The 10,592-nt window shown below is 49.7% G+C and overlaps 1 protein-coding gene across 1 annotated transcript; it reads right to left on the bottom strand.

Moving 5' to 3' along the window:
- Positions 1-3,369: 3,369 nt before the first annotated feature.
- Kcns2 (potassium voltage-gated channel modifier subfamily S member 2) lies at positions 3,370-5,581 on the bottom strand. Its single transcript, XM_028765310.1, has 2 exons — positions 5,449-5,581; positions 3,370-4,857 (listed from the first exon to the last, which is right to left on the bottom strand). Exon 2 carries the CDS (start codon positions 4,812-4,814, stop codon positions 3,381-3,383), a length of 1,434 nt encoding a protein of 477 aa, XP_028621143.1. The 5' UTR covers positions 4,815-4,857; positions 5,449-5,581; the 3' UTR covers positions 3,370-3,380.
- Positions 5,582-10,592: the final 5,011 nt, after the last annotated feature.

The raw sequence follows: 10,592 nt of genomic DNA, 5'->3' as shown, positions 1-10,592 counted from the left end.
CTGGAGTCTAGGCACAAGAAACTCAAGCACAGAAGTCTACATAATGGAGCCTCCAGGACGCTGGCACAGTAGCGTGTTAATGAGTGTTAAAACTGACATTGCAAATACAGTGTTCTCGATGTTTAAAATTACAACCCTGGAACAAGTCATGCTGTTAAAACATACAAGAAATCCCAGTGAAGCCTTCGAGTAGAGACCACACAGCCTGTGGCCTCTATTGCCGCTATCCCAAAGTGCAGAACAGATCATTTCCGTTGAAACGATGCAGGAATTAACAGGTAGCTCAGTGCTTTGAGTGCTACGGTAAGTAGACATAACAAATCTGGGTACTAAACATCAATTACTACCTGACGAGCTAGGCATAAGCCCAGCATTCTACACGCCCTCCTCAGCAGCCAGAAACGCAGCCCAGGACTAATGCATCTGTGCGATGAACATGTGTCACTTCCAAATGTCCATCCCATGTGCTGTGAGGAAGCTCAGCCCATGTGTCTGTCCCAGTGATATTGAACATGTCAGAAGCCAGGAATAGAGTTCCTCCTCAGCCACCAGCTGGCCATGGTGGCTGTTTCTACTGTGTTCCCCCAAGAAAGGATCGTACAAGGCTACCTTGATAGTCTATGGCTCACATCATCGTTGGAGCCTTTATTTCCAAGAACAGGGCACAAAATGAATCTGGTCTCCCCTGGTTACCAGGAGAAACTACCGTGGGAGACATTATCTAAACTTGGCTAATCAGAGGCTTTGTATCTGAGCCAGGACTTGTGAACTTCATACCTCCGTGTGGTTTAGTGATAAAGGAAAGGTTCCCAGGCTCTCACAGCATTCTTTATGGTCTATGGGAATCACTGCAGAGTCCTAGCCATCTGGGCTGCTCTCCCTCAAGGTTTCTGAAACCACTGCTTGGGGAATTCAATGTTTCTGGGACCTTTACATTCTCAGAAGCAACTAAAAGTCTTGGTGGGCAAAGGAATATTCTTTTACAAGTATACATATATGTACAAGAAATGTTAAAAAGACAGTCTCTAAAGCACTTTGGGATTCCCCCAATGAAAGGCACCAGATAAAGCAAGTCATTACCAAAAAAGAAAAGTCAAGTTTTCCAGCTTTCAGATCCTTGTAGGTACCCACGAGGGGTAGCTCTTTTTTGGTGTTAAACATGTTCATTTAGAGAAATCCTTAGGAGAGTGGTTAAGTCATTCTGCCTCTTGCCTCTTCTTTCAATCAGCTTCACGGACTGTGACCATGGATCATGCCCAGTTACCATATCCCATCAGCCTCAGCAAACTGACACAAGTTTACGCTGCCCCCTGCCTTCAGTGCAGCTGGGGACAGTTTTATAAATGCTTGGTCTTCCAGGGCTGAAGATACTAACCATAACCAACAACAACAGTTCCGTGTGCAAACTCCCAAAACCAACCCCCTTCTTCTGGTTCATAGGTGGCGCTCCTTGAAGTCACTCCACATTCTTGCTGCTTTGGAATAATAGACATAGACATGTCTGCACGTAGGCACTAGGAGGTTGCCACCCTCTGCCCCTCGTGAGTCTCCAGTCTGATGAAAGATCTGAACTGGAGGCTCAAGGGCATTAAATGGCCAGTGCATTCATCCAACAAATCGCCCACACTGTAGTCACCATGGCAACTACTAGTACACAAAGCCCTCTGAGAAGATCCATTCCACACCCCCGTGAGGTGTGGTTATCCTTAACCAACTAAAACAAAAATGGACCATTAAAGAGTAGGCCCAAACTTTGGATTTAAAGCCTGTTTATCTCCATATTTGGATCCCTGGATTCTATAGCCTTGCCAAAGACTCAGCAATAACGAAAGCCACTGGAAAACCATCAGCTTACTTAGAAGATAATGGGAAAGAATTATCTTAAAAGGGTCCCAGGTTTCCCTTCATAATGTTTCGTGCTAACTGAATGGTGTGTTGGAAAAGGAAATAGAGGTAACCCTTCAACACAGCTTAAAAGTTGAAAGGGTTTTTTTTTTCTTTTCTACTAGTTTTAAGCTTTTAAAGAAACTCACAGTTATTTATATCTTATAAAGCAGAAGTTTTTGGCTTTATAACTCTTTTCTTCTGACCTCTACCCCTGCCCCCCAAACCCCACTGTAATTGCAATGGAAATAAAACCTACAGCGTTTCCGCCCTGGGTAAACCACACTGTCTTCATGCACATCTGTATCTTGAATATGCTTCTGTACCAGGTTTCCATGACACAGCAGGAACTCAAGGCAATCAAACACTACACATACTATCCTGTGTCCTAGAAGCAAAACTACCTAGAGCAAACTCTGCTCACAAACTGAAGAGCATTCATTTTATGGGCTTTCAGAGCAGGCAAGAAAATGTTTAAGCTACTGTCCTTGCCAGCAACCTGACAGTGCTTAGCTCACAAAGACAACAAAACACTAACCTCTTCTAGTGGAGAAAGACAAAACAGCCTTATTCCTAAACATCTTTTAAAAAGAAATGCTTGAGAAACATGCTAATACCAAGACACAGCAAACTTTGGTCAAAATGGCCTGGATTGAGAATCTCAGCCAGAAATAAATTTCTCTGTAATTCCCCCAGGAAAAAGAGGCCTGACCATCAATAAAAGAGCTTAGCTTACATAAACTCTGCTTATAGCATCCTAGGGTTCAGTCCATGTTTAGCTAAAGTCCCTGTCCCTAAATACTTCTCTGTTTGGGGAAAAACAGTCCTTACTACATATTGACTGACTAACATTCTCTTCTATTGACACTAAGTAGATACACATCAATACACTTCTTTCTTTAAAATGACTGGTGCATTCATGCACATCACAAGGACACAACCAGGTAGAAAGACAACTCGAAGACTTGCATTGGTCAAGTGTGCTTAGCTTCGCAATCTCTCTGTTTTGGTATTAAAGGTAAATGAAAGCAATGGATACATAACTGAGATTATTTTCCCATGGTTGTGATCCAAACCTCAAGATATCCTTGCTGACCTCATAGACAGATTGTTCTCACTGGGACTCATACAGCAACCTCAGAAATAGGAGCACAGATAACTCAACTCACAGGTAATACTGAGGTGTGAGCATTAGAATACTGTACACAGTGGACAGAGAAACTAGATACTCATCTGGCAGGAAGATGAACATTTGATGCCCATGATGCAAACGCCAGTGAGTGTCATGTCATTGAAAGGTGCAAAGGCGTGTTATTAGACACACCATCCTCAAAAAACAAAACAGTACTCTAAACATTGCAAAAGCAACCTAGGGCTTATATCCCATGCAGCTCTCCCTCTAGGGTCAGGATGACTTCTTATGCCATAGCCCTAAAATTGCCCTGACTGTGCTAGAAGCACAAGCAGCAGATCAACAATGTAAGTCTGGGTCCCAGCTAATGCAGAGAATCATCTAAACTCAGTTCACTGGGTGAACTCCTGCTCATGTTTGTCAGGCTTGCCATGAGGGACTTAACTTTATGAGCATAGTAGTCCCTTAAATTGACCGAAGGGACCTCCTTCATTCCATCTCCAAAGTCACAGCTGCGCATAGCACTCTCAAGTTGCTTTTGGCGCCGATAAAAGTGGGAGAACTTATTGAAGATCAAAGTGATGGGCAAGACCACCACCAGGATGCCTGCCAAGATGCAGGCAGACGCAGTCAGCTTCCCAGCTGTGGTCCCCGGGACCACATCTCCATACCCAACAGTGGTCATACTGACGGTGGCCCACCACCAGCAGGCAGGGATAGTGGCCAGGCCCTCGTTCTCCTCCTTTTCAATGGTGTAGGCCACCACAGAGAAGATGGAAATCCCCACTGAGAGGTAGAGCAAGAGCAACCCCACTTCCTTATAGCTGTATTTCAGGGTGGCTCCCAAGGAGCGCAGACCAGTAGAGTGTCTGGCCAGCTTGAGAATTCGGAAGATCCTCATCAGCCTCAGGACTTGAGCCACCCTGCCCAAGTTAGCCAAGGTCGGAGAACTCTCCACCACCAGGTTCACCACTAGAGTTATGTAAAAAGGGACAATGGACATCAGATCAATAAGATTTAGAGCATTCTTGAAGAACTTGAGAAAGTCAGGGGCCACAGCAAACCTGGCCACCAACTCAAATGTGAACCAGGCAATGCCAAAGTGCTCCACGATTTCAAACCTCGGGTCTTCACCAGGGTTTCCCTGGCTATCAAGGATCTGGAAGTCTGGCAGGCTGTTGAGGCACATGGTGATGATGGAGCCCAACACCACCAGAATGGAAAGGACACTGAAGACCCTGCTCAGGACTGAGTAGCCCGGGTTGTCCAATGCCAGCCACAGCTGCCTGCGGAAGTTGCCAAGGGGTTGCCCATCGAACTTGGACGCATCATTATAGAAGGCCAAGATCTCATCGAAGGAGGAAGTGGTGCTCTCCTGGTCACTCTGCTCGTCCCACTTCTCCTGCTCAGGTTCCACTTTGCGACCGTGATAGCTATAGCTGCAGCAAGAGTCAATGAAGAACTCATTGATACCCCAGTACTCGATCTCCTGGCTGAAGGAGAAGACGCACAGCTCAGCCATGACGTGAAGCTTGCCGGTGTGGTAGAAATGTAGCACGTAGGGAAAGAGCTCAGGGTTACGGTCGAAGTAGAACTCACGCTGGACGTCGTCGTAGTCATCGCAGAGTTCCAGAATGGCCTCTCGCGAGTGGCAGAGGAGCAGACGGCCCAGGCGTGTCTCAGGGAAGCGCAGCAGCGTGTGGGAACGCAGTCTTCTCTTGAAGCCGCCCACATTGATGCGGATCTCTCCATCCTCGACGTCGGTCTCGGACATGTCCCACAGGCTCTGTCGGGTCATGCTGGAGATGCCCAGACGCCCGCGCCGCGCGGGGGCGCTACACCTGAAAACAGAGGGAACCGCATCTATGTGAGCGCCGGCACTCCCCACCCCAGTCTCTCTTTTTCTATCTCCTCCACCCTCGCCTTGCGGGCCTCTCCAGCAGGGTCTCTAGGTGCGGTCCAGCACTGGGTGCAGGAAGGGCTCTATGGGAGTTGACTCTCTTTCCAAGGCATGGGTGTATGTTTCTACTAGTATACCCGGGCCTCCACCTCCTCCCGGGAGTGGCGCCTACCGGCTCTGAAAGCCCAAGGGGGCTGCGTGCTGACCTTGCCTGTGAGCAGACCAAGGAGACGCCCCCGCCCTCTCGCCGCAGACAGGCGGGACCCAAGCTGAGATGCGCACCAGCAGGGCTGGGCCAAGAAAGGGGCGCGGAGATTTGGGAGGAGGCAAGGAAATTCACGGCTCTAGTCTGTAAATCTGGGCCGAGGGGTAAGAGGGTCAACTCAGCGTCCCAGATCTCCAGCCTTCAAGGACCGATCCCATTCCCAGCCCCCTTCCTGCCCCCACCCCCGCGCCCTTCTGGCGCCGTGCTCCCCGGCCGCGTGCGCTGCGCCTTCCCGGAGCTCTCCTTGCGCGTTCTGGAAGCGCTTACCTGGGTGCACCGGAGCCCGCGGCCGAGGCCGGCGGGAAACTTCCCCGACCTGCTGGCGAGCATCGCCGCGGTGGCCGCCGCTGGCTGGCTGCGCGAGTGCGCGCGGGTGCGAGGATGTAGATGTGTGCGCCTGTGTGTGTGCCCCGCCACCGGGCAGGCGGGGTCCGCCGTGCGCCTCCTTCAGTCTCCGGCCCCACACACCGCCGCCCGCATCCACGAGAGGCTCACAGGTGGCTGCGTGGCCCCGACGCTCGTGGAGCCCCCCTTTTCCGATCCGCGCGCCCTTCACCCACCACGAGAGGCAGGAGCCCACGCCGCAGGCGCCCGCGGAGCGGGGGCGGGAACCGAGCTGATGCGCCTTGCAGAGGGCCCTGAGCTGAGCCCCGCGCTGCTCGCTGGTGCTGAACGGACAGCTCCGAGCGCTCCAGCCCGGGGCACAGTCGCCACCCAGACTCCTGAGACATTCTGGGGAGTCATTCTCCGAGCGCCCCCCAGCTTTGCACGGAGCTGACACCTTTTCCCCCTCCCTCGGCATCCTCCGATGACAGCTGTTATTGTCAGCACCCCCAGGGCTCAGACAGAGGGTTGCCTACAGTGACTTTTCTCCCTCTCTGGGTCTGTAGGAAACAGACTAGGGAATGAAGGATGGCTTCTATGTATAGGGCGGATAGAGCAGCAACAGAATGATCTACGGGGCTTCCTCTTTTAAAAACCTGAAGAAAAGTTTCCCACACCTGAAAATGGGGTTATCAGAAAACGGGAGCTGTCAGAAAAGACTGAGGTTGAGCTGTGGCAGGGATCTGCGTTGGGTGCATGCATAGGTCCTATTGGCATGGGGATTAGTAATGGAGTTCTGTTTGAGAATTCTGCATGGTACCGTGTATGTACAAGCCAGTGTAATGTGTGAGCTTCAAGGGAGTACTTGGAGTTCTGGGAATATGTGGTCTGAGAAGAGTAAGACTTCCCAATGTCTGTGTACAGTATTGACAACTAAGCCTTCTGATGGATGGGAGGATGCATGCAGTGTGCCCGTGTGTGGGGATCTGGACATGCGTCAGTGTGGTGTGTGTATGCAGTGTGAGACTGTGGGCTGTGTAAACAGTGGCTTCAGCACAGAATCCCAATCACAAGATTTAGGGTCCTCCCATTGACTAAGCCAAGAAATGGACCCTTATTTCTTGGTGTCCCCCTGGTCTCTGAGCAAATGCATGGTCCTCATTTTCAGGATTGTGGGGTGCATTGTTAGCAGGAAGCTAGCATCTACATGTCTCGGTCAGAAGTCATAAGACAGTTCTTACAAGGCAGCTCCAGACTCAGGAAACACGGCTCTAAGGATGCCGTCTGAATTGAGAGGTGTTCTTGCTCTAGACTGTTTGATGGGTTGGAGCTGAGCTCTGGGTCAGAGTGTTTGTCTGGTATGTACAAGGCCCTAGATATTGATCCCCAGAACCATGTGAATAGTGCAAAAGACTAGCCTGCTCTGGGCTTCCTCAGATGGTCTGGAGAGAATCCTTGATCTAGTTTTGTGTTGTGTCACTGGATCCAAGTATGACTCCTTGTGCCAGCCACTCACCTTTGAGCGTATGTGGTGTGTGCATTGATACTTGTGTCCTCACTGAGAGGACATTACACCCATGTCTCTGAAGCCTCTGTGAGTGTGGGGCTTCCAGCAAAAGCAGTCCTGTGTGGGAAGAAGAATAGTGTGGTGTGGTTCACACAAGCTTCCTTTATGTTTGATGCTAGTGGTGGCAATAGTGGTAGTGGTGGCGGTGCTGGTGTTTGTGTGTTTGTGTGTGTGTGTGTGTGTAGAGAGAGAGAGAGTGGTCTGTCAATTGGTATCTGTCTGCATGTCCATTTATTTGTAATTACTCATTTCTTAGAATGTTTTGATTAGCATATAAAATAATGGCATTCTCTTGCATTTATCACTGTGCTTTATTCATGTCATTCTATCTACTACTGCCTTACTGCCCCCTCTCTCCCACATTCCTCCCCACATCCCTGTCTTATTTTTTGATGCAGGCTCTCTCTGTGTAGGTCTGACTGTCCGAAGCTCACTACATAGACCAGGCTGACCTTGAACTCACAGTCTGCTTGCCTCTGTCCTCTGAGTGCTAGGATCGTAAGTGTGTGCCACCTCACCTGGCCCCAACCATTTATTTCTATGGGAGTCTGCTTGGCATAGTCTCACCTTATCCTCTGTCTAGTTGGGCTGGATCTATCTATCATTTGAAATCTGGAGCTTCCCCACACCTGGCTGGGATTCTGTCTGGAGGCTTCTGAGTCTCCTTCATCCCCACAGTGTGCTGTTGAGAGACTGGCAGCCTTTGTAGAGAGCCTGTGCTTTGGTGGATGTGTAATCACCAGCTTGCTGACTCTCCTTTTCAATAACCCCTCACCTTGGAGGGTGGCCATGAGGTCTCCACACTGCAGTGACCTTAGCATCTGGGAACATCCACTCTCTCTAGCCTGCTTCCCAGCCTCTCAGTTGTCTTTGAAGAATCCCAAGCTTTACCAATCCCAAACCTTGTGCTACACCCGTCTGTGTGGGTTCTGTGGCATGTCACTATTCTCAGATACACGCATCCCTTCAGCCTCAGTACCTGATCTGAGCTCTGTTTATTAATCACCTTTTCCTGTGTATTTGGGGTCTCTCCTAGGAACAGACAATGAGCCTGATGACGCTTGTTTTTTTTCCTCCCCTACTTCATTTATCTCACTCACTTCTTCTGTTTGTGGAAAAAGAAATTCTCAACTTCTGTTTCTTAGTTCTTCCCACAGGCTTCTGGGCTCACAGACTTCACATTTCCCTATTAAAGGCCACTGTCGGCCACCCATAGCTCTGCCTTTCTGCCCCGCCTGTCACACATCTCCATCTTATATGTTTTGCTTGTTTTCTCCCCTTCATCCACTGCAATATCCCCTTCCACACCTCAGGCTACATTGGAGTCCTTGTTTATACCTGCCCTCAATTATATTTCCTGTGGGGCCAGGGGCAAACCCCACACCCACCTTTCCCTGAGTATCAAAGTGAATTTGGAGTCTGCAGGTTGAAGCCAGAGTTTAGGGCCATGAGCTTTTTCTTGGAAAGGCTAAGCAGCGGCTCCTGGGCCTGACAGATGCCTGTGCAGAGAGTTAAGTGTATGTGACAGGCGGAGACACTTGTTTATTTCCAAGTCAATGCACTAAAGAGAAGTGGAGCCATCTCCCTCCTTCTGTAGCAAAGAAGCTGTTTTTGTTTATGGTTTATTTAGAGGCCTGAACCCTGATCTTAAAATATAGCTGCCTGCTTCCCTGGTGGTGTTGTCTAGGCTTGCTTGAGGGAGTTGTGAAGGGGTGGAGAAGTGGGGAAGGCACTCTGGGAAGGGGGATGAGGGGATCCTGGGTGGTGACCCAGATCCTTGCACCTGGGTGACTGTCTCTCTGCTTCCCCTGCCAATGCAGATCTTAGCTGAGCCCACACACCACAGACTCAGTTCCTTTCCTGACAGGCGAGGGGGCTGCTTCAGCGGCCTTTTGCGTGAGCTGGGCTGCCTGACCTACATTCCCTACTCTACAGAAGAACAGAGCCCCATCTGTCCCTGACCCTGATAGAATAGACCACTCTTACACCCCCTCTCCTGCTGCCTACCAGCCCCTCCCCCACTGCAGCACAAATGTCTCCTACAATACAAGAGGGTCATGTCTTGCCTCCTCAAAGCAGTCAGGTCCTTCCCAACACACAGAAGGAAAGTCACCTGACCGTCACCGCTCCAACACTTTTCATGTTATGTATCTCTTGCCACCTCTCAAACGTCATCTCGCTGCTGTGTTTTGTGCCCTGGCCATATGTTCCCTTTGCACCTGTGGCCTTTGTACCCACAATCATGACAGCTTCACATGACAAGCTTTTCTTTTCCTTATCATTCAGGACATGTTTAAATGTCAGTGCCTCCAAAGCATGACTTCCAAGTTAGCTGTGAGCGTCTCAGCCTGCTTCTGCCTGTGCCTTCACCATGTGGACGTTAAACAGCTGTTGAATACCAATTAAGTGTGAGTGAACAAGGTTCCGGTTGCTACCTGAGGTTGTCCCACGACAGTCTTTGCTTCAACATCTCCTGAAGGAACAAGAGAGGTGCTGTGACTGGAGAAGCTTCCGAGCTGTGGGGGTTGGGGAGGAGGCCCTCTTCAGCAACTGATCTAGCAAAATCTAGTGGGTCTCCAGCTACTCAAAGTCCCCATGACACCTCTAGCCTTGAACCAGACCAATTGATGCAGAATCCCCAGTCTTTTCTTAAAGCTCCCAGTGTGAACCTAAGGTGGTGCAAAGACTGATAGATCTGTGAAGGTGCCAACCCATGGCTGTGCGCCATGGGCCTGCACCCTGAGGTCAGCACCAAGAACAGTGGCTATGTCTTCCATGCCTGCCTGTGATAGAAGCTCCATGGCCCTTTCCCCGTTCCCCCCTTGCCTCTGTCAATCCTCTCTTGCTGAAGGGCTCATGGTACCTGCTGCCCTAGGAATCCTTTAGCTTGGAGAGAATTCATTTGCAATTAGAAGTAATCATATGTTTTCTCCTTAGACTAGGGCCAGCTCCTTAGCCCCTTATGATTCTAAGAGTGACAAGGACTGAGGAGGGTAGAGAAATGGCTGGGTGCATATGGTGTTTGCTGTGTAAACACAAAGACCTGAATCCAGTCCCTAGAACCCATGAAAAAATCTAGGCATGGGTGTCACGCACTTACCATCCCAGACCCAGGAAGGCAGAAAAAACGGGGATCCCCAGGGTTTGCTGGCCAGCCAGTCCAGACTAACCAATGAGTGCAAGCTAACAAGAGACCTGGTCTCAAAAACCTGGGGAACAGCACTCAAGATTGAATTTGTGTTTCCATATATATGCACGTATATTTATGAATATTCGCATACATGCATACACATATAAAAATGAACTAAAAGTAAGGACTAGGGAGCCGGACACATAATTCAACGGTTAAGAACATTGGCTGTTCTTGCAGAGGACCCAGATCCAGTTACTAAACTCCAGTCCAGGGGATTCCACACCTTCTTCTGGCCTCTGCTGGGTGCTACTCATGCACACAGTACATAAACACATATACAGGCAAAGCAGGCATGCACATAGTGCACACACATACAGGCAAAACACT

Source organism: Grammomys surdaster, unplaced genomic scaffold, assembly GCF_004785775.1.
Source record: "Grammomys surdaster isolate TR1022 unplaced genomic scaffold, NIH_TR_1.0 63, whole genome shotgun sequence".
Lineage (NCBI taxonomy): Eukaryota > Metazoa > Chordata > Mammalia > Rodentia > Muridae > Grammomys > Grammomys surdaster.
The sequence above is the reverse complement of the archived record's forward strand: the minus strand, read 5'-3'. Positions and strand labels throughout refer to the sequence as shown.

Coding starts and splice junctions, on each gene's coding strand:
- Kcns2 (XM_028765310.1), bottom strand. CDS start 4,814: ATGACCCGACAGAGCCTGTGGGACATGTCCGAGACCGACGTCGAGGAT.